The sequence below is a fragment of the Panthera pardus genome, unplaced genomic scaffold, assembly GCF_024362965.1.
Source record: "Panthera pardus isolate Hobbes unplaced genomic scaffold, ASM2436296v1 HiC_scaffold_16, whole genome shotgun sequence".
NCBI classification, from domain to species: domain Eukaryota; kingdom Metazoa; phylum Chordata; class Mammalia; order Carnivora; family Felidae; genus Panthera; species Panthera pardus.
The window spans coordinates 145,534,439-145,559,412 of NW_026526721.1; the positions used below are offsets into that span (position 1 = coordinate 145,534,439).

Consider the following 24,974-nt stretch of genomic DNA (forward strand, 5'->3'; position numbering starts at 1 on the left):
AGAGTTCTCTTGTCTACTGGAATGACAAGGGTCACATGGAAATTAGGAAAGGCCTTAGAAATCTTCCAGGCGCTAATTTTTCCCTTTTTCCCACATTCTGACAACTCATTAAATAAGAATCATCGTCCTCTGGAAAATGTTTGCTCTTGCTTTCCCAAGGGAAGCGAAAGCAAGCTATCCCATCAGGGTAATGGCAATCCATTGTTCCATCAAACTCCGGTCCTTAAATCTTGAGGTCAATATACAAATTTCAAAACTAAGCTCCGTTTAGATTCAGGAACGTGGAAATATTGCTTCTATGGAGTTGAAGTAGCCCTTCCTGCAACATGTCAGGGGGAAAGAGTTGCCTAGCCTTTCCAGTATGTGAGAGACCTGACCAAGGATCTAGGGAAATAGGTATCTTGGCTACAACGGGCTATTGATAATAGGTATGCACACCAAATAGTAACACAATCCTCTTCTGCAGCTTTACTTTGCTAATTCTTTTTTTTTTTTAATTTTTTTTTTAACGTTTATTTATTTTTGAGACAGAGAGAGACAGAGCATGAACAGGGGAGGGTCAGAGAGAGGGGGACACAGAATCCGAAACAGGCTCCAGGCTCTGAGCTGTCAGCACAGAGCCTGACGCGGAGCTCGAACTCACGGACCACCGCGAGATCATGACCTGAGCTGAAGTCGGACGCTTAACCGACTGAGACACCCAGGCGCCCCTTTACTTTGCTAATTCTTATCTGCTGAAGGAAATTGTACTTCTTGGAAACAAAACAATGTTGTTCTGAAATTATAGACATTATGCCAGGCTATGGCCTTCTGGACACGGGTAAGAATGGTTTTTATTAGGTAAACTCTAAAGCAAGTGGCCTAGGGTCAGTGAGCTTGACCATAAATGATGTTTTAACTCTCAAGAGTCGGTGCTTTGAACTGATTATACTGGCTTACTTAATCGATGGTGTTGTAGGGCTAGGATGAACTGGCTGTTAAGAGCCAATTGTTAAATATTCATGAATTGTTGACAGCTGGCAATTTGACACCATGGGCATATTTACACCACGGGAACTGCCGACGTTTTAGACTTGGACTTTTGTTTGCTCCTGCTGAGAGCCAGGTTACCCGTATACCACTGAATGTGGGCTCAAACAGAACGGACCCCAGAACGGAGATAAAGTTCCTTCTTTCCTCAAGAGCAGAACCACAAACCAATTAGCCAATCTGAAAACAAATAAAATCACAGAAATAAAGACTTACATTGCCAACTTCATATAATTCTTCATCCTAAAGAAACTCTCCAAGTTTATAATTTCCTATTCACTACAAGTGACACGTCTAAGAGAACTCAGTGAAAAATTAAATAAAAATAGAAGGACTCAGTGTTTGCTGGCATTGGGGGTAGAACGGGATGACTTTTGCCCACCCCAGGAATAGAGGGTTGGATTTATGAAGAATGTGGAATGTTAAGGCAAAAAAAAGAAAAAAAAAACTGTGAATAGCAGCATGATAGAGGAGGGATTATTTCTCAAATATTTAGATCACAGCATCTGCAGTGATGCTCACTGAAATGTTAATTCAATTCAATTCAACTTGACAAACATTTACAAACAATAAGTGTTTGTTGAATTGAATTGAAGTGTTAACATTTATCCTCCTGTGATATTTCTCTGCAAAAATTAGAAAGTATCCTTAGACTATAAATTAAATTCCACCCTGAGCTGAATGTTAACTTTATAACAAATATGATCATCAAATATTTATATCTAGCCTTCTTTCAAGACACCTGTCAATGAATTCCTTAGCAGCTCAGATGGAATAATGCAGAGATTCTACCACAATTTAGTTGAGAAAATACAAAAGCAAAAAAGGAAATAGAGCTTTCTGAACTTTTAAGTGAACAGAAACTATGAATATTTATGGTAGACGTTTTCATTTTTTTTCACCATTGGGTAGTTATCTCACTAATTCTGATAGAGGTACATTAACCCTACTTCTTTCTTTTTTTAATGTTTATTTATTTTGAGAGAGAGAGAGAGCATGAGCAGAGGAGGGCACAGAGAGAGGGAAAGAGAGAATCCCAAGCAGGCTCCACACTGCCAGTGCAGAGCCTGATGTAGGGCTCAAACGCATGGCCATGAGATCATGACCTGAGCTGAAATCAAGAGTCAGACACTTAATCGACTGAGCCACCCAGGTGCCCCTAACCCTACTTCTAATAAAGGCATATCCTTCACCTAGTTTCATCACATATTTTATAGAAGGAATTGACGTCTCTCCAGTGCCAAAGGAGGGCATGACCAGTGAGAGTATCACATTTCCCTGGCGACAGCAACGGATTAGGGATGGACATTTGCCTCATTCAGATATAGAGAAAACTTCCTTTGGGATTAAGAGAGGAGCACACTCTCCTTTTGACCTTGAACTTGAACCGGGGAGGACACAGATCTTACACTCCTGGCAGCCACCTTCCAACACAGGAATAAACCAACATAAAAGAGAGCAAATCTGAAAGATGGAGAATGATTAAGGTGATATTGTTGAAGCTCCTAGATAAAGTCATTACAGAAGTCATCATTACACTAGCTCATAAGGTACATGAGATAATAAATTACCTTTCTTTGTTTATAATATCTTGAAGTATGGTTTCTGTTGCTTACCACCACCAGAGTCCTAAATGATACAATATTTATAGATTTTCAAACTACTTCTTAAACCGTAATCACTAGATTTGCTGACTTCTAACAATCTTCTGAAAGTGCCAAAGCCATCACTTTATCTGTCCTTATTACCAAGCCATTATGAAAGAGTATAAAGGAAATCTCATTTGAAATGGAGTCAGGAAGCCCTGCAGATGGGGCTGTCATGCCCTACAAACTAGACATCAATTGAAGACTTCAACAGGAAAAGGCTACCTTGCGTTTTCCAACAGGAAGAAGCCTATTTTACTACCACAGCAAATAGGCGGAAGATTTTCTCCTTGTCTAGCAACAGCCCCAGCCAATGAGAAGCCATACTACTCAGCCAATGAGAAACCATCACTTCCTGTCTCCGCCAATGGACTCATGTCCAAAGCAACCCCTCTCAACTTCCCCCGTTCCTCTATATACGCAAACTTCTCCCCTTTGTTCTCCAAACTTGCCTATGTTTTGCCATGGTTTGCATGTCCTGAATTGCAATTCCTCTGTCATTCCCAAATAGGCTATTTTTCTGGTAAAAAACTGGCTGTTTTATTTTCAAGGTCAACACCATGTAACTTTGCAGTTCTTCCTGCTAAAAGGCAGATTGTATTCCCTGACTCTCAACATCGAGTTTGGCCATGTGATTTACTTTGGCCATTGGAATGCCAGTAGATAGGATATAAATGGAACTTTGAAGTCAGCTTGCATAATGGGGCCTTCTTGGCCTTCGGTCATCTCCATCAGATGACACTCTGAACATACTCTGGCTCACCTGTTAATCCAAGGAGGCTGCAAAGCATGTAGGGAGTAGACTGAGACCCTCCACCAACCCCCACAGCCACCATAGTATGAGATAAAGCCACTCCAGCCAACTGCAGATGTATGAGAATAAATAATTGCTGTTTGGGGGCATCTGGATCAGTCGGTTAAGCCTCCGAGTCTTGATTTTGGCTCAGGCCATGATTTCATGGTTTGTGTTCAAGCCCCGCATGGGGATCTGTGCTGATAGGGCGGAGCCTGCATGGGATTCTGTCTCCCTCTCTCTCTGTCCCTCCCCCTGTTGTTCTTTATTTCTCTCTCAAAATAAATAAAAATAAACTTGAAAAAATAGTTGTTTTAAGACACTGATTTTTCAGACAGTTATTGCACAGAGCACCCATACAATCCCAGTATAGAAAGAGGAAACTGATGCCTGGGGGCCTCAGTCAATTAAGCATCCGACTTTGGCTCAGGTCATGATCTCACCCTTCAGGGGTTCAAGCCTCGCATAGGGGTCTGTGCTGACAGCTCGGAGCCTGGAGCCTGTTTCGGATTCTGTGTCTCCCTCTCTTTCTGCCCCTCCCTGTCTCATGCTCTGTCTCTGTGTTTCTCAAAAATAAATAAATGCTAAAAATTAAAAAAAAAAAAAGAAAGAGGAAACTGTTTTAAATCTCTAAGTGAGACTTCTGGATTTTGCATGTGAAATGTGAGCAAGAAATATGAAGGAGAGATCATCCAAACCAGAGATCACAAACTCCAGTGCCTATAGTGGTCAAGCAGGTATAAATAACCAAAACTCATATAGCCTGTAGCTTATGCCAGGCACATTCTAAGGGTTTAACATATGTCAATTCATTTAATCATCACAACAACTATTTGAACACATACGACTGTTATCTCCATTTTCGTGGGGCGAACCGAGGCACAGAGAGGTTAAGAAACCTGCCCAGGTCACCTAGTTTGTAAATGGTAGACCTAGGTTTTGAGTCCAGGTTGTCTGCAAAAACACAGAAGGAAGTAGGGGGAATGTGGGTCTCTAGACAGGCATCAACATGTTCAGTGGTTTGTCACCATGTGGGACTGAGAGCATTCAGATCTTTCAAGAGAAGCCAAAAATCCAGATTTTTGACAAATCTCCCTATTTTTAAATATTTTAAGTCTTTAAATGTTTGAGTTTTTTTTTTTAACACCAAGAAGATTAAGTCTATGCAGTTGGGGCTCAACCAATCACATTTAAAACTAAATTTGGCTGTGGCCTGCCCATTTGCACCCACTGATCCAAGCTTAGCAGAAGAGTCTTGAGTGGCAAATGTCCACCACCTGTCTCTCGAGAGCTTGTCTAATGCCTTTGGAAGTGTCTTCAAAAGCTTTGTCTCTGATGTTATGACGAGACAGGTAACCACAGCACTTCCAGATACCTTTACCTTCTTGCCTCTACTCCAGCCCCACGTTCTCACAGACCTACTGTTCAGGTCTCTCAAGTCACCATGATTTGGGCTTGGTCCTCCCTCTGCCCACACCATTCTCCTTCCCTTTCTTCACCGGGTCTTAGTTAAATGTCACTTCCTCCAGGAAGCCTCTGCCAAAGCCCCTCAAGAACACTAGGGAAGCCACCTGAATGCTCTTGGAGCACCACATACCTCTCCTTACCGAAAAGTAGGTTCACCTTTATTTGGTCAGGTTTGTCACTTAAAGGTATCTGTTACTAGGCTGGCACCCCAGAGAGCAGGGGTAGGACGGTTTTGTTCACCATTCCTAACACACAGTAGATACTGAAAAAATGGCCATTATATGAAAGAAGAAATGCACAGAAGAAAGACCATGTGTAGATCTCACAAATGTCATTTTCATAGAGTCTTTTTTACAGACATGCATGGGCGCACGCGCGCACACACACACACACACACACACACGGGCAAGTACCTAGATAAAGCAAGTGCACGATTAACTCTTTCCTCAAGGCCTAATGTTCCCAGGGCCTTCCAAGTCATCCAGAACTTGAATGCATCTGGTCTCCTGCTGCATTGGATAGACTTGTCTCCTGTGTCATAGCTGACATCATAGAATTTATCCTGCTGGAAGAGGTAAGATGCCTTGGCAGAGTAGCATTTCTTGAGAAGGTCCTTTTGAAAAAAGAAAAGAAGAAAAAGAAAGAAAAGAAGGAAGAAAGAAAGAAGAAAGAAAAGACTGTAAGACTGTCAATTTTTAGAATACACTTTATTTCAAAAACACACACCCACAAACAAAACCTGTGTGATATTCTACTACCTTGTGCCAAAAGCATTTGTTCTTGCTCTGTGACCGCCCTGCGTGGGAAGCAGTCTATGTGTGTATTAACTTTGAGACACAGGTTACCTATTTTGTTTGGGAAAAAAAAACCCCTCAGAGTTGAGAATTGCTCAGTCCATCTTCACAATCTCACTGATGATTATGGGAAAGCTTGGCAATGACCAAGTAATCCTACAATATCAAAGTGGGTCAAGTTCTCAAGATGAAAAATATCAGTTGGTAACTCACTCAAAGCTCCATACTGGGAAAAAAAATACCTAACATATTGTATATACTTTGTATAATATCATAGGCAAAACAAATAGGCATTTATAGCCTCTTCCTTTAAAGTCATATTCATATTGACAAGGCCAAAAGTGACAACAACCCAGGGATAAAAAACCTGATGAAGGAGCTATGGGAGAGTTCAACGGCAGCCAGCAAGTTATAACTATCACCCATATCAGCTGCAATTGCAAAGGGTTTTGGGGGGTTGGTCCTGCATGGGTTTTATTTTGCAACCAAATTCGATCTGCATTTACTGACTGGTTACTTCTCTTTAAGCAGTGGGTGACAATTTACCCTATTTATTACCATTCTAAATTCTTCGTCCTGACCTCAAATTTGTAGAGTTTAATCCTGGTTACCTTCCAAGTCATCTGGTGTCCACAGAATCCCAGATTTCCTAACCCATCCCTTCACCATGCCCTATGCATCTCTGAGTATCTTCATTCCTACAGAATACTTAGTAAAACCCTCTGCTTCCCCAACATAGCCAAACTACTCAATGTCCTTTGACCACTAGATCATGCCTCATCTGTGTCTTTGCTCCCATCACTTGCTTGACCCTATCTCTATTTTAACATAGTATTTGACACATTCAAAAATACATTCAGCGAATTTACAAGTTCTGAAGTTTACTAACACCGAACATAGTCTTTCCTCTTTATCTAGGTCTGCCCTTCCTTTGGGTCCCATCTCAAGTTATGCTTTCCCTTCAGCTTCTTTTCTGCCCATCCCATTGGACTCACTTCTTCCTTTTATGTTTGCCTCCGGTTGCTGGCTTTGCTCCTGCGGTGCCCCTACTCAATATGCAGTCTGCATATATTCTCTCCTTGTGTGGCCAAGCACGTTCTAGAGGGCAGGAATCATTTCCTATTCATGCCCACATCCACAGAGTTCAACACTGTATTGGGCATAGAAGACCCTCCCTAAGCAATTAGGGTGATGATGCCCCTCCCCATATTCCATATTTCCCTCACATTCCCCTGACACGTAGTATAAACAGAATAAACCCAGATACATGAACTTCTCATTTGGCAGGCACATCTTCTAAATCTTAATAATACAAAAGGATCAATACCGTACAGGAAGCTACAGAGAAACACCCCACTGGTCCTAGAAATGATCTCTTCTGAACAGAGAGTGTATTCGTTTGACTAATCAACTTGGTACATTCCAAACGAAACCATGCATTTGCATGTTACAATGGTAACGTTGTATCGTGTGGCCACTGATCTGGATATAGGTGTTCCATTACCAGAAACCATGATTTTATGTTATGTAAAAAATTATAGACCAACTATAATCAAGAACTCCAAAATTCCCACTCAACCAAAATTGTTGTTATTATCCAAAATAAACAACATAAAATAATAACTAAAAGAATACTAGGAAGTCTTCAGTCTCGCTCTGGTGGATACTGTTGGTAGACACAGAAGAACAGATTGCTCTGATCTGAACATTAAGGTATAAAGGGCCCCTTGCTTTTTATTCTTTACTTTAATTCTCTCAGCAATCCTCAGCTTTGATCACAGCCCTTACCACTGTATCTCCCTACCCTCAAAGGTCAGAAAATTTGATTGTTGTTTCCATAGCACCTGCAGCCTGACCATATATTCCAACATTAAAAGGCCACTGCATACATTTTAAGGACAAAGCACGCACACACACTCTTGCACTTGCATCGTGACTATAAATTTGCTTTCATCAACCATGAAAGACTCCAAGAAATCCCCCAAGCAGATCAACTTTGGACATGTCTTGGGCAAGTTTCAGTGCCTAACACTGGCGACTGGAAGGGAGAGGAAGCCCATCCATTATCAGGAGACAAATTGCATCATCATAGGCAAATGGAGAAGAGAAGAGCCAAAAACATCATAGACCAGAATGAGTGATTGTCCTACAGTCATGACACCATTAATTTCATTGCACTGAAAAATCCTCCTGCCCTGGGAAGGTTTCATAAAGCACAACTGGAGGCTTGGGATTTCCTTTATCGAAAATAAATGAAAACTTTCACCATGAAGTTCCTGCTTTGCATTTTCGTTTATATCCTTGTGTTACAATGGATGCGATGCGTTTAGTTTTAAGATGCACATCTACTAAGGCAAGATGTTTCAGATCTCCAGAGAAAAGAACGTTTTGGAACAAGTAGAATAAAAGTTAGTGTTTTTGAAAACACTTAATTAGTCATTATTGTGCTATCAAAGAGAAGCACCCTGTTTATCTTGCTCATCTTTATAATCTTAACACTAGCAGGACAATAAATACTAGTTCTAGGATTTCCAGAGACACAGAAGCAATGAGAATACCAATTGCTTTATATTGTGATATCATCTCAAACAGTTCTCAGGAATTAGTAGATATTGTACTGGCACTCACACAGTGGGAGGTACAAGAAATGCAACCAAAGTAGTTTAAGCAAAAAGGAGAATTTTTTATAGGCTCATATATTTAAAACTCCAGGCACATATAATCTTTAGGCACAGGTGGATCCAGGATCAAATCTGGAATCTGTCTTTCTCTTCTTATTCTCTTTTGTACTGGTCTCATTCCCTGGCAGAAAGCTGGGAAGAAGCCTGGGAATGGGGGCTTCCAGTAGGACCTGTGAGTGCCCAGGGAGGCTCTGTTGGGAGAGAATGGAGAAGAGACAGCCTCTGCTGGTGATGCCCCTAAAGCAGAGAGGGACTGCTGCCCTCCCCCTCAATCTCAATCTCTTGTCTGAACGTCCCGTTGCCCAAACTTAACAGGAAGCCAATTGGTGAGGGAGCCTGGGAAATGTGATTTGTAGGAGGCACGCCCCTTTCAGAGCAAAGCAGAAGAAGGCTGAAGAATGAATTATACAGTAAAGAGAAACAAGCAAATGACAAGCACGCTGCGTGAGTACAGAAACCACATCTTGCCTTTTCACTGTACAGAACCTAGTAGGTAATAGTACTGACCAGAGCCAGCATTAATGGAGTTCTTACTATGGGTCAGCCACTGGATATGCATGAACTCATTGATATCTCAGAACAATCCAATGATGTAAGTTCTATTATTTTTGTCAATGCCATTGTACATGTGACAAAACTCTAACGTGGCGAGGTTCAGTGAATTACGTAAGATCATATAGCTACCAAGTAGTGAGGCTGGATGTCAAACCAAGGCTGCTGGGATTAAGGGCCTGAACGCTGCATCCATTACACTCTAGTCTTTCTACAGTGGGCCCTTAAATACATGTGCAAGAGAGTGCCCCATAAATGTTCATTGAGAGTCCTGAAAGAGGGCACCCGAGTGACCCAGTCAGTTAAGCATCCGACTCTTGATATTGGCTCAGATTGTGATCTCATGGTGTGGGGTAGAGCCCCGCCCTGGGCTCCATGCTGAGTGTGGAGGCTGCTAGGGATTCTCTGTCTCCCTCTGCCCCTCCCCGGTTTGTGCTCTCTCTCGCTCTCTCAAAATAAACAAATAAACTAAAAAAAAAAAAAGTCCTGAAGAGGCTGGTGAAAAGGAAAACGGCCCATCGAGAACACACTGAAATGGAGATCAAAACAACTATAATCCCATTGCAGACCCTTGCTTTTTTCCCCATAAATAGGACTTCTGTCTTACTAATGGTAGTGTCTTGTCTATTCTGGTGTTCATCTAAGTACTTGTGACGCTGGTGATGTTTAAGGGCATCACTACAAATACATAATGGATCGACACATTTTTCTTGTCGAGCTGAGTCAAACCATTTTTTATTTCCACAGGCTAGATCAAATGCTGTTGTCTCTTTCCCAGAAGTCAATGACCACATGGGACTACTTATGTCCTCACTCCTTGCAATCATGTTTTTCAGCTCAGCCAACGAAAACTATCCCAAATTCTTCCTGTATGTCTCTTTCCATATTCTGTCCCATATCATTATTTACATGCAAGACATCGACTAAATGCCTTAGGAAATCGGCATATTAATAATTTTGTACTAACTAATTCATTACGAAATTATGTACTGAGTACTTGTTGCCTAACAAGCACTATGAGAAGCCTGGGCATACAACCCCATGGAGGTACTAAGCATCTTGGTTAACATTTGTTGACTGGATGTGCAAAACTAAATTTAGGTTATGAATAGCAGAAAGGTTTGGTTGTAAACTAAAACGTAATGGTGAATTTTAAAAATGATCTCTTCTCATCTTAGCTTTATGGCTTGAGTGAACAAACATTTGAGAGGCTTAGTATATGCCAAAAGCTATGCTAGGCACTGGGGATGTAATGGTAAATAAGAAAACCACTATCCCCAGTCTACGGCCATACCACCCTGAACACGCCCGATCTCGTCTGATCTCAGAAGCTAAGCAGGGTCCGGCCTGGTTAGTACTTGGATGGGAGAAAACCACTATCCCTAAGAAGTTGAAGATGGAGATAGGAATAGAAAAGCAGGCAGTTACAGGATGGGGCCAGAAGAGGGGTAAGAACAAAGTCTACAGAGCATGAAGGATGGTCAACTTTCACTAACTCAGAGATGTTAGATAGGGCTCTTCGCCAGAAGAAATAGGTCACTGAGAGCTGAAAGATGGGGAGGAGCCGGGTAGAAGAGAAGATGGAATGAATTCAGTCTTACTGGGGCTAATTAATGGGGTAGGGCAGAGTTAGTAAGGCTGGAAAGGTACAGAGTAGCCAAGTCACCACGGATCATAAGTGCCACAGTAAGAATGACTGGTCACAGAATTTTCACGGGCTTATACAGATACTTCAACCTAAACCTCATTATTGATCTGGCAGAATAAAGTGAGAATCAGCAGATGCGGAGTCCGCTTTTGATTTAGTCACTTGGGTGTCAGCGCTCAAAGCAAGTCACTTAACATTTTGGGCTTCATTTTTCCCATCAGTGTAATGGAGATAATGATACTTGCTCTGCCCACCTTACAGGAATATTATGAAAATCTAAGGAAATAATGTTAACTGGGGACACCTCTCAATCTTTTGGCCAAAATCCTGCTCATCACTCCCTTCTTCCTACATATTCCCATACCCCCAACCCTTCCCGACGGTCCTTTGATTTACTTCTCGCCCCAAGCAAGTTGAAGAACGACACGCCAGTTCTAGACAGTATTGCTGCTTATGAAATGAGCATATTATACCTCTCACCCACTCCCGTGTTTAATGGTAGGTCTCGGCCAGCAGATATAGAAAACCAAGTGACAGACTATGTTAAGGCTATTAAAAGAAATGTTAGAGTAATAGGAAGAATTACCTCCAAGTGGAGGTAAGCCTGACCTTGCTTAAGCTAGGACTCTTGATGGCTCTCATAGATGCTGTGGATCTTTACAAGTGAAAAAGAGACATAAGGGAGTGGAGAGGGGAGGAAGGAAGGGAGGTAGGAAGCAAGGAAGGAAGGGATAAGAATAATATAAGGATATTATTTCGAAATGAGTTTTCACGTCTTAAAGTATAGGTCAACCTGTACTTTATGTTTATGTTATGTTTATACAGGTGTGTTTAAAACCCATGGAAACGAGAAGACCATTAAGTTTCTCCTCTAATGCATGAAGGTTCTTGTACTGGCACAGCACTTTCAGGAATCTTTGACATTTTTGTTTAGTTTTTGATGTACCATGTAGGAAAGTGAGACCATAACCCTTTATGTTCACATCTTCCAATGCAATGTCCGTCCACTACTTTTGACTTTCTCTGTTCTTCAATCCCACAAATATTCCCTTTCTGACTTTCACGGGTATAGAGCATTTTGCCAGTCTTTATGGTAGGAATGAGACCTGGCCATCAAAATCACTGGCAACGTGAAAATCGTGCATTTACCGTCACTGGAGTCCTGACTCTGTCCCTCTGCGCACCGTCCATCAGATTCCCCTAGTCTCGGGCAGTTACTGACTGACAGGCAGTGTGTTTCACATGCTCAGCTCTGCTGTAAGATCTGTGCATTATTGGAAATTGGCCTTGAACTTTAATCCGCTAGGCCTCCACTTTCTGGGCTTCTACATACAGTGTTTCTGCATTTTGCCCCATTCATGTTCATCTATAATCCAAAGCAGGTACCCTTCTCTTCGCAGATTCTTTGGATAGACATCTTTCATTTTTCTCATGGTATGCCTTGGGTCCCTCTTTTTTGGGATTTATTTACTTCATTGTCTTTCTGTTACCTGTAGCTTTTTCGCTGGCTGTCAGAGCAGAAAATTGTTAAAATCATCTGGTGCTGCATCTTGCTTGAGAGAAAACTTACTCTACTTAATGAACAGCCATCACAAAATTCCATTTGGAATTTTTCTAAATTCCCCACCAGATCAGAGTTCTTATTTGCATTTTTCTTTTGCCATTTAGTGGTTAGTTTCAGACACATTGTGCTTCACTGGCCACCTCAGTCGTTGCAGAAGGTTCACACCCCAACTTAGGGGCCTCTCTTGGCAGCTCTGAATCATTTTTTGATCAATTGATTCAGCCCTCTTTCTTATCCATTCCCAAATGTTAGTATCACCCCCACATCAACCTCTGCTTAGGTCTTCAGTTAATTCTCCAATTCTTACTCCCCTCTGTCATGTGTGTTTTCTGGAAGATGTTAGGTATGGAAGTTCGCTCATATTTCAGATGCTTGTGCTTGAATTCCCGAAGATCTGGTGAACAACCTGTCCCCCTTCTACTGCCACGTGGTGACACATTTGAGCCTGCTGTCCTGCCAACCACAAGGGTGTCCATTCACGCATGAGCGGGGCCAGTGAGGCCAGAAACTCCCTACTTTCCTTGACAGGCTCCTACATTATTATCATGTGAACTCTGTAAGACCAGCGGGGCCAAATCACTTTGATATCATATGCGAAAACCACTGATTACCCTGGAATGTTTGGGCACTAAGTGTTAATACCAAAGGCCACTTCTCCTTCCAGAAAGCCTCCTGGAAGATTCCGGAAAGTTTTGTTAAGTGCTAGGCTTGCAGGCCTGATGGGCATTTTTCAGAGAACTGATAAGAGTACTTCAGTGGCAGATTGAAGATTCTATATTTGCTAATGAGCTGCAACTCTTTTGTAAATATCCCTAACTAAGGGTCAGAATGAGCTGGTTTAAAAATGAGGAGAGACTGAGCTAAAACATTTTTTTTTTTAAAGAAATGCAACTTAACAATTTTAAGCAGCGAGGGTGACTACAGGAGAGCAGAAAGTTGGGCTCAGTGTCTTAGAGAATGTGTAAGTGCTTCTATAAATAGGTAAGAAACATTTGATAGTCCAGAGATAACTTGGCAATGCCTCTGCATGCCCTACAAGTATTTAAAAATAGTGCAATCGGGCTTCTCTCTTAGGACAGATGAAGATTTTCTGATCTTCCCCAGGCAGCTATCAACATACTTTTCTGTTAAATATAATCTAAAGCAGTGGTTTTCAAACTCTGATTATAGCCCACAGTCAAGCAACTGTATTTAGGTGGTGACAGTCTCCACCCTGATATCCATGAAACTGAAACATGAATTTGATGGAATAGTACCCATCACTACCACCTGAACAACATACTCGTATTTTCTACTCTATTCTATCCTGACTATTCATTAAAAAGGAAAATAAAAAGCTGAGGTGACTTACAATTGACTATATAACTCGAAACCAATTAGTACGGTGGTCCTTAACCGTAGCTAATATTAGAATTATCTAAAGAGATTTTTTTTTTTTTTAAGTACCAATGCAAGATCCTTACTCCAGACCAAAAAGTCAGAATTCCTGGTGTGGGGTAAGGGTGATGGCATTTTTTTTAAAGCTTCTCAGATGATCCTAATGTGCAGCCAGGATTGAAAACCATGGTTCTGATGGGTCTGGACCTTATGTTGAAAACTCTTGATCTGGAATATTCAGTCAGCATTACATTGATACAGAGTCCAGAGAACTCTGAGGTGTTGAGTTTTTATAAGGCTGTATAAACCCAGATGATTATCTGACTACTTTTCGTGCTAATCGTGTCCATTATCACAGTTGTATTTCTGTGTGAATACAAATGAGGAATGGCTTTATTCTAGGCACCTAAGTAAAGAAAACATAGGTGGATATGAATAATACTGGACTCTTAACCAAAGCGGGGGAGGGGGAAGAAGGCAGCTTATGAAAACACAATGTGGTAGGATGAGGAGAGAGGGAAGAAGAGGAGAAAAAGAGGGATGAGGGAGTGGGGAAGGGAAAGGAGGAAGAGAGAAGTCAAGGCCAGGGGAAACGCCGTGGGGAAGCACAGTGCAACTGCCGTGGTATCTGTACAGAGAAGTCATGCCGGACGGAGGGCGAAGGGCAGAGACTCCCCACCGGTTTCTCAGCCCGCCCGGTCATGTGCACACCGCAAGAGTGCCCAGTGGCCAAATGCTGCGTCTGAGCGCCGAGTATTTACTCTAACTGGCAGGTACTCCACTTTGCTCCATCAGATCACATTTTCATTCACCTATAAATTGAGGATAATGATATTGCAAGGCAGCCCTCCTCCTGGGGATAAGTATTTGTGCCATAATGGGTAAGTGAAGGTCTGGAGAAACACTTATTAACACAAGACCTGTTTCTCCAGTCTGGATGGCTGGCTTGGCATCTCTCCCAGATAGGTGGTTGGGTACGTAGAGAAATGGTGTCTTTCATTTCGGCCAAAATGGATCTAAATCAAGTGTGCTCCTGGGGGCCGAGGCTAGAAAAGTACTCCACACCAGGAGCGCGGTATTTAGCAAAAAATAAAAATAAATAAATAAAAAAATCGATCTGTGTCTCCAGCTGATTGTGATGCTGTTAACGAGGGCCCGGTTCCTTCTCAGGTGGAATTTTACACGTTCAGCGGCAAGGCCGCCGGCCTACATTTCTTGGAGTTGAAACATTCTCGAGAGGTCTGGCCTCTGAGGCCTGGAGTGTAGGTAAGAAATTGATGTTATACAGGGGAGAAGTGCGGTGCAGCAAGGCAATTTCTGAAACACAAGTTTCCTGCTCTTCATTGCATAAATCCCATCAAACTGTTGTTGGAAATCATTGGTAATTACCATGACCATGGGCAATCCTACTCAAAACTGGCCTTAAATCATAGTTTAAAATGAATCAGGAAGTGCTTGGCAAAACCTTCTAATAGGACGCAAGATCTAGCAGACAAAAGCATGTTTTTCCCCCAAAGACATGATAAAAGGGAGAAATGTGCTAAGATAACAAAGAATTGGGGCACCTGGGTGGCTCAGTGAGTTAAGCATCTGACTTCAGTTCAGGTCATGACCTCACAGATCGTGGGTTTAAGCCCCACATCGGGTTCCGTGCTGACATTTGGAGGCTGGAGCCTGCTTCGAATTCTGCGTCTCCCCCTGTCGTCCCTCTCTGCCCCTCCCCTGCTCATGCCGTCTCCCTCTGTCTCGAATGTGGATAATAAAACATTTAAAAAATTAAAAGAAAATGAGAATGTTTTCACTACACGAATGGACATTTGTCCAGACAGAAGAATCAGTGTGTTCCATGCAGCTCACTCCTCAATTTGGATGTAACTAGGGAAAAAAACTGTATTCGCTGACTGTCCACTGTATGGCCGGCAACACACTGCACCCTGCCGGAACATTACCCCATTTAACGCTAGAGTTGTTCTTCATAAGAGAAAAAGTGTCTCCATTTTACAGATAACATAATTGAGGTTCAGAAAATCTAAGCAACTTGTCAAAGGCATGCAGGGCAGTCTCAAACAAAGGCAGAATTTGAACACAGATCTTACTGAGTTTCAAGGTCTATAAATGGATTTTCCCACGGAGAAATCATCTTCAATCCCAGAATTCCCTAGTTCAAACTGTGGTCTCAGACACTAAGGAAGGCAGAGCCCTCTCTTTTGGGTATTCTAAAACAGGGGTCAGCAAACAATTTCTGTGAAGGGCCAGAGAGTAAATATTCTCACCTTTGTAAGACACACAATCTCTGCCACAACTACTCAACTTCAGCAAGTTGTAGCACAAAAAAAGCCACATAGGGTACTAAAATAAATGGGTATGGTTGTGTTCCAAGAAAACCTTATTTATAAAAACAGGCGTCAAGCTGGATTTAGCCCAAGGGCCATAATTGGCAGACCCTTGTTTTAAGACATAACCAATGAGGAGATACACTCAATAAGGCAACCATTTCCAATGTGTAAATGTAAAAAGAGCTAAACATTTATATGAAAGCTCCAATCCATTGTCTTTCATTTTCATTGAGGCAAGTTTTTAATCTGTTTTATAACAGAGAATACGTAACTTCTAAAAAAAGAATATTTAATTTAAAATAAATCAAAACTGTCATGGTTTATTTTCCTTTTTGCTTTGGAGAAACGTTTCATGCAATTTCCATAAGGAATGGCATTTGATGATCCAGACTCATATTGGCTTACAATTTACAATTTCTTTTGTTTCCCCCACACCTCAAGAAGAAAAAATATATATATTCTGTGATAAAACTGGTTACATCTGGGTTCATTTTCTATTTTATTTTAAGGTTGTATTTTGTCATTTATAATAGGTCTTTCCTGAAATAATGCAGCAGGAAGATCTATAAGTATCAAACTGGCACCTCATATGCAAACAGCAAGTAGAAACTACAATTGGTCAAAGAGCAGGAAAGGAGGGAGGGATGCAAGGCAGAGAGAAGGGCTCTCTGCTGGGTCAGAAGCAGGGAGATGAGAGGACTTCTAGGATTCTCTGGCTCAATGGGTCTCTAGGTAGGAGAATTATATTTTCCAAACCCAATCCTTGTTTGATAAACTGCAAGTGTCTCGAAGGGTATTGGACTGGGGTATTTAGAACAGCGGTGACTGCAAATCCTAGGGGAGAGTGACTCTATCTACAGAGCGCTACGCTGAAACAGAAAAAGTAAATGAGAAAAACCTACATGCCGGGTCTGGGCACCAAACAGAGTTAGGAAGTGATTTACAGGTCAGCTTAACCAGCCTGCCTGGTCATGTGAACGGAGTTAGAATAAGCAAAATCATTAGCGATAGTATTTCACTTTGTATTGGTTCTAAGAGGATTAAACAGGCAAATCTTATCTTCCCAAATCAATATTTTCTATTTCTGTACATCATTGCGGCTTTAAAAAAATCACAGTTTCAGGCAGGGTATGAGGTTGATCCATCACCTGTCACCTCGACTGAGGAACATAGAGGCCGTGTGATTAAAACCATGGATTGTGGAATGAGCCTGACTGGTTCTGAATCCTGGTGCCATCCCTTATCAGCTTGGTAGCTTTGGGCATGATATTTATGGTTTCCGTACTCAGTTTCCTAATCTGTCCAGTGGTCAGAATGACAGTCCCTACCTCGTGGGATTGCTATGGGGATTAAATTTATCTACTCATCTATCTCTCCATCACACTTGCCCAGGCCTATATGGGGCATGAGAACAGTTAAGGAGCCTCCAGTTCAGTGTGGGTGACAAGCTCATGGTTAGATCACAGAGGACCTTGCAATACACGCTGAACAAATGCTGGGATAGAGAAGAGACCTTGAAGCAGACAGTAAAGCAAGAAGCCCCCCTGGGAAAGTTGATGCTTGAACAGAATGTTGTGAGAGAGAACACAGGACTCAGGGCAGCAGAGAAGAGAGTGGTTTCCACACAGTGGGAAAATGAATGTATGCTCAATGTGATGTCCAAAGCCATCCAAACTTGATATTGTTCCCGACCCCCATCTCTCAACACGTCCCTCCCCGGTCTCAGACACCTGTCACTGCCAGGACATTGCCTCGCTCAACTCCAGACCATACGTTTGCACTTTCTGATTATTTAGAACTTGTCAGAAATCAGAGAGTAACTGTGAACGAACAGCATCGTGAGGGAAGGCTTCACCCATCCTCCTGCCCCATATCCTATCACACCCCTCAAACCTAACACTGCTCAGGGTACCCTCTAGAAGGGCCCTGTGGGCTGACAGGGACAGTGCCCAGGTGCACAATGACCTAAAATAAACCACAGCTATGTTCCTCCTCTCCTGCTTCCAAAACCCATAAAACTGGCACAGCAATAAGAAACAATATGTCTTCCCTATGATCTCATCTAGCTGGCACTGATGAATATCGTTTTTTATTCTAAATAATTATGATAAATGCCTTGAATATAAGTGATGGCCTTTCCCAAGAATGCTTGCAGCAATAGAGGCATTGCGGGGGGAATCCCGTGCAGGGAAAGATAAACCCCATGGGTTCACATTAATTCATTGTTAAACTGGAAACCCAATACCAGGCTCGAGAGTACACTTACGACTCATGGCTCCATGAAATTAACCTCACCACCAATCATGAGTGAGTCATTTCCCCAAACACAATCTTGTTAAATTAAGGAGACAGATAGATAACTGCACGCCCCTGGTGATTTTCCTCTTGGATTTCAACTGAAACCTTTAAGTGAAGGGGGCCCTATAATTTTCATAACTGGGAAATAAAACCTCTTAGAGAGACCAACCTTCTAACGCTTGCTGATGCTACCTCACAAGTAGAAAACAATCTTTTCCTTATTATATATAAATTCCTGGTTCTCACTAGCTCCAAAAAAAGCTATGTATTTCATTGCATTTCACTACATCTCTGGCAAGGTGGATATTGAAATGGCAGAAAGATTCTGACAGTCCTCTAAATGAATGCATCGGTATTTCTGTAACTGGATGTCGAGGGTTTAATCTGCACTATGGTGCTGTCTAAAACTGGTAATAAAACAGAGGAATAATATGTCAAGATAAGATCCAAAGGACATATAATAGTGACATGTGCTACTCCGTGACAAGGGCATAATGAAATGTACTGAGAAGAGAGTAGCCTTATAAAAAAGAAGCCAGGAACTTTTTTCTGACAACAGCTGCAGAGCCAGAAATGGGGAAGATACAATCCATCTTCCTTGTTTCTTTTCAGTTTCAGGACCAGGTTTAGAGGTCAACAATCCATTAGTAAGTTGTCACAGTTAGAGATGGGAGACATTTATCATAGACACAATGTAGGTTCTTTGTTCAGTCCATAATGACCCCTTACTTCCTTTCTCACCCATAGAGATGGTCACACCACACCATTCCGCCCTGGTCCTAGCTGATTGGACCAGAGATGGAGAAGACTAGGTATGTGGAATTAACGCTGAGAAAGATCCTAATTTAGCTCATGCTGGTCTCTTGGACTGAGATAGAAGCATCCTACTGTGAAGTACCATATTTCACCTGTCATTGGAACTCAAAAACGACATTGTTATGAATTTCAAAATTGCATCACTTTGGATGTGCAAAAACGGTAATTTATTTTTCTTTAACTGAAAACGTTTTTGATTTGGACCTATATTTATTTCTAATGCAGAACATTTAATATGGTCACTTCCAGAAAACCTCAAAACTCCGAGTGATTTCTCAGACCATTCTGACATAAAATATGCGCAATCAAGACTTCTCCCTCTGAGAGTTTTCTTCCTCTTGCTGTTTATTCAACATTGTTGGGATATTCACAAATGCCACTGAGGATGGTCGCCAGATAATATACAAAACATCCTACTAAATTGGAATTAGGTAAAAACCTCACGTAAATTCATAACAACCAAAATTTTCAGTAAAAGTATATCCCATGCAATATTTGGGATATACTTATACTAAAATATTATCTGTTGTTTGTCTGAGATTCCAACTTAACTGAGCATCCTGAATTTTCATTTGCTAAATCTGGCAACCCTATACTGAAGCTGGGGAGTGAACCTGATTCCCCAGCGTGGTCACTGCTGTCCTTGTGCGGACCACTTGCCCCATCTCTAACTTATCCCCAGATGATCTTTCCATCTTCCTGCTTCCATCCAAAGACCGGCCATGGCCTCCAGCTGTCAGATCGCAGTCATGCTCCTTGCTCTTGCCCTTATTTCCAGACTTCCTTGCACCTTCTTCTTCATTTTTAGTCATTTTTGGATGAGCTCCTTGCCAGCTACTCCAAAACTTATAGGGGGCTATCTTAGGTACTCTTATACCTTAATATGTACCCCCATCATATCTACTTAATTTCTGCTTTCCAGACTGACATGAGGAACAGAGGAGAGAAAAGGCTTCCCTTCCCAACTCTCTATCTCTCACCAAGAACTTGAGCCAAGAGAGGAAAGGCCCTTATATATCCTGTATTTATAGAGAAGTTCTATTCTTCCTTGGTCCTCTTGGGCTTGCATATTCATATTTAATACTTGGTTCCTCTTCAAACACTTTTCTCCCCACCCCAAGCCCTGAGGACTGTCTACTTGAGAAAGAAAGTGCAAACTAAAAATGGATTCTGGGTGATAAGACATCCTTGCAAGAGTAATTATTGGCGGGTGCTTGGGTGGCCCAGTTGGTTAGGTGTCCAACTCTTGGTTTCAGCTTAGGTCATGATGCTACGGTTGTGGGAGGGAGCCCCACATCAGGCTCCACACTAAGATTAAGATTCTCTCTCTCCCCCTTCTTCTCTCCCCTGCTCACGATCTCTTTCTCTCTCTCACTTGCGCTTGCTCTCAAATTCAAAGTCAAAAGAAAAAAAAAGTAACTTTTGAAGTTGAAAAGGTAAAAATTTGTCACTCTTGATCTCTGCTTTCATTTTAGTCATTGTCTGACTACAGTAAAACAAATCAGAATTTCATAACATATCTTAAGCACTTGGGAGGTTAAAGTCTCTTTCACAAACCATTCTGGGCTAGAAGAGTGAATCCACAGTTATTATGGATTAATTAGAAAATAATTTCAATGAGAACACTCCAAAACAAAACCTAAGGAACAGAAGCGAAATTGCCCTCAAATGTAAAATAACATTCTTATAGAACAAAAGTGTAAAGAAGCAGGAGAAAATGTATAACAATTCAGTGAATAATTGAATAAATTTAATAAATATGTGAATCAAAAAATAAATGCAATTAGGGGCACCTGGGTGGCTCAGTCGGTTAAGCGTCTGACCTCGGCTCAGGTCATGATCTCGCAGTCTGTGGGTTCGAGCCCCATGTCAGGCTCTGTGCTGACAGCTGGGAGCCTGGAGCCTGTTTCAGATTCTGTGTCTCCCTCTCTCTCTGCCCCTCCCCCGTTCATGCTCTGTCTCTCTCTATCTCAAAAATAAAATAAACGTCAAAAAAAAATTTTTTTTCTAAATAAATAAATGCAATTAGTCATTCCTTATGGAGAGAAGAGAAACTAAATCAAGAAAAAATTTTTTTTAAATTAAGATTTCAGACAAGAATATAAGGCAAAATTTAAATGAAAATGATAAATGTAAACGGATGACATATATTCTGCTAACATATTTGAAAAGCTCAATAAAATGTAGTAAATATTTTTTTTTAATGTAAGTTCTTGAAATTGATCAGGAGAGCAGGAAATTCTTAGTAGTTCGATAAAAATGGGAAAAATTAACATTAGATCAAAGAATTATCTCCCTCAAAATTTCTGAAAAGTTTTATGATTGACTTTTCTGAACACTTCTTAAAAACTTGATGTCCGTGTTATTGTAATTATTCTAAAATGAAGACAGTTTAAAATCCACTCAAAAAAACAATCTAACCAAGATCTCACACACACGCACACATAGAGTAGATCGATCATATGTAGACAGAACCAAAAATCTAAATATACAAATCCATCAATACATTAAAGCAAATTACCACAGTAGAATGAGTTAAATTAGTAATGTAGAAAATCTATTAAGGCACATTTAATTTTGTTTAAGGAGTAACATGATAGAACTACCTTATTAGATAATAAAAGAGAAAATGGTAAAATTCAATACTCATTTTTATATTATTTCTCAAGAGGATTTACAAAGAATGTATATTTTAAGACATCTTTAACAAAATCACAAAGAAGACAAAAATGCCTTGTATTTACTGATATTACTGAATATATTTTTGGAAATTCTATCAGTACATTATAATTGCTGATAACTGATATGAAGCTTACATATTAGAAAAAAAAGCAAAATTACAGTTATATACTGATATAATAGTATATTTAGAGAATATATGAGAATAGCTTTAACCCCTTCAGAAGTAATAAGAAATACGGTAAAGTAGTAATAAATATTTAAAAGTCTGCCTTCATAGCAGCATTTGCAGTTAGAAGATTTTTTTAAATTTTATATATATTAACAAATATAAAAATTTATAAATAACATTAATAGGAAAACATATTCAAGTCCTCTATGAGAAAATCCATCAAAATTCTATGATATAATATCTGTAGTTGTTTTTTCCCCCCAACTATATAGAAAAGAGTAGGAAGTGTTGAGTATGAAACTAAATTAGCCATGAATTGATCCTTATTAAAGTCATGCAATCAGTACATATGGGTTCATCTCTGCTCTTGTATATGTTTGAAATTTTCCATAGTAAAAATTTAAAAAAGAATCTGGGTGTGAAATAAAAGAAATATGGTTAAATGGAAAGATGTACCATGTTCCTAGAGGAAAGGCTAAAATTTTGCGAAGATGTTATATCTCAAATTAATCCATAGGTTTAATATAATCCTAAATAAAATCTCAGTGGAAGGTTTTTACATTAAAAAAGTGTTTCCAAAATCCATTTGGAAGAATAAACAGATGAGAATAGATCCTTTTCTTACAGAGTGAATGAAGACCTGCCCCACTAGACGAAACATATTTTTAAGTTATAATAATTATAGCAATACGGACTTGGCAAACAATCAATAACAGTTCGATCCAATAAATGGGTTCCTCCAGAAATGGGATCAAGTTAAATCCTTGCTTCATCCTATCTTTCAGACCCTTAATTAACATTTTCTGCCTTTCCTCTCCAGTTTATGCACTGGTATAATTCTGTAATTCCCTATGTTTTAAAGACTTTGTTTTCAGCTGGGACAACTTCCCAGTTCCCCTACTTGATAAGTAGGCTTTGTCCAGCATTGGGTTTCATCTGGTGCCTCCAATGGGGTGACCTGCTCTCATGAAAATCTGGTTTCTCTGACAACTTTCTTCTGTCAATGAACAGATGCTGAGTGTCACAAAAAGTTGTCAACAGAGTATCAAAAGAATAGGTGGCTGAAGGAGATTTCCAAATACCAACATCACCCGGTGGAAGAAGATGGTAACACCAGCAAGTTTAGCTTCCCTGTCTTCCCAACAAAGTCACTGATAACATAAGCAGTTGTGATTACAAGAGGTGTGTGGATGGGATGGGGGGAAGGGATACTATATATTCTGCAATGGAAGAGAATCTTCTTAAAACATATACAGAAGTCCATAAATGCACACTTCTGAGCTGGACTTAAGATGCCAAATTAGCTGCTTCCACAATCATGGTAACCATCCTTTAAGAAGCAAATTTTCTTAAGACTCGATAAGCCTAACCGCCTCTGTTTCTTATATCAAAGAAAGGGGTAGGGATGGGCAAAGAAAGGAAGATGCTGGTTACAGAAGCAAAATAAATTCATCTCCATCAGCCTCGACATAGATATGAATACATAATATTCATCTACCAAAAAATTTTTTAATGATTTAACTTTGGCTAGTGGGTTCTAAGCAATTTTTATGTTCCTCATTATGCCTGACTGTGCTAGCATGATCTAGATTGCTTTAAAAATGGAAAGAAACTACCAATGACTGTTAAGTCACGTCTGCTGCAACTAACTTTTCCACACCAGCCTTTTCAGCAGGGGTTGTTCTCTTACCTGATCTGCATTCCCTAAACATCTGCTTTTTACTCCATTACATCACTCTATTACATACATTATGTATTATATTTCAGTTATTTGCTTAAAATCTGTTTCCCGTACTAGCCTTTGAGTTCACATAGGGTAGGGATGATGCCTACTCATCTAACACATAGGAGGCAGTACATTTTTGCGGGTTGAATGAAAGGGTGAATAAACTAACAAATGCTTATTCCCACCGGTGGTGCTGAATAGCAGCTGATTATTAAAAAGCCAAATTCTAATAATAAAGGACTAGATCAATTGGAAATGCTCCTACTGTAAGAAACAAAATATGCTGAAACAAAGCATAAAAACTGCATCTAAAGAAAAGCATCACAGACCTACCAAGACAGAAATAAACTTCTGGAAGGTCCATGGAGAGGAAGGGAGCTCAAGAAGTTCAGCCAGAAATGTCTCTACCCCAGGGACATTTTCAGACTGAGGGAGGATAGCTAATACAGGAACCAGAAGGGTAAAGTGAGGGAACAGAGATAGTGGCCACCATGTGTGGAAACAGGCACTCCAAATACTTCAGGAAACAGAGTTCAAAGGTGTTCAGCATCACTAAGGGCAGTAAAGCAATTCTTCCTCTTGTTTAGGATTCAAAGATCTCCACCCTGAAATGGCGGTAGGGTATATACTCTAGAGATCGAGAAAAACTTCAAGCTTTGGTCCTGGGCTGCTAATTCCCCCGGATGCCCAGAAGAATGAAAATAAAATCTTCTCTCCCAAGGTAGGTAACTCCACTCCATATTTTAAATTATTCCTAAAGGTAATCTTTCAAACAAAAATATTCCGTAAACCATCAAACATTACAAGGTGTCTCTCTAGATAGAGAGCCAGGAGTCACAGATACAAGAATCAATGGGAATAGCGTTCAAGGGAATTTAGATATCAGAGTTAACAGAGGTAGACTAGGTGTAAATCTAGGCGTGCAATGGTCATGGAGATAGAGGCTGATCTTACAAATGTCAGCAAGAACCTAGAGGCATTATATATGTGAAAAAGACTCAATTAAAAGAAAACTGGATTAGATATAGCTGAAGACAGAATTCATGAATTTCAACAAAGATTATCAAAATTATCCACAACAAAGTGTGGAAAGAAAAAATTATGAAACATACAAAATAGAGAAAGAAACAGTGAGAAGATATCAAATACATTTAATTGGACAGTCCATCAGAAAGAGAAAGAAAAGGAGGGAGTTAATAATTAAGTGAATAGTCTTCAAAATTCGGAAAAATATCATTCCACAGATTTAATAAGCCCAATAAAGCCAAAGCAAGATAAACCACACAGAATCCATATTTACAACACCATAGATAAATGGAAAATTAAAGAATACTTGAAAATCTTAAAGGAAGCCAAAATAAAAAGTAATTTTGTCATCAAAAAAATGAGTTAGTTA

At 40.4% G+C, this 24,974-nt stretch overlaps 1 protein-coding gene across 1 annotated transcript in view; it reads right to left on the reverse strand.

The window, feature by feature from the left end:
- GADL1 (glutamate decarboxylase like 1) overlaps positions 1 to 24,974 on the reverse strand; it is a 167,035-nt gene that overhangs the window by 68,549 nt on the left and 73,512 nt on the right. The window contains exon 12 of the mRNA XM_019422854.2: positions 5,349 to 5,548. Coding sequence (XP_019278399.1) covers positions 5,349 to 5,548 — 200 coding nt within the window. The remainder of the gene's footprint in view (positions 1 to 5,348; positions 5,549 to 24,974) is intronic.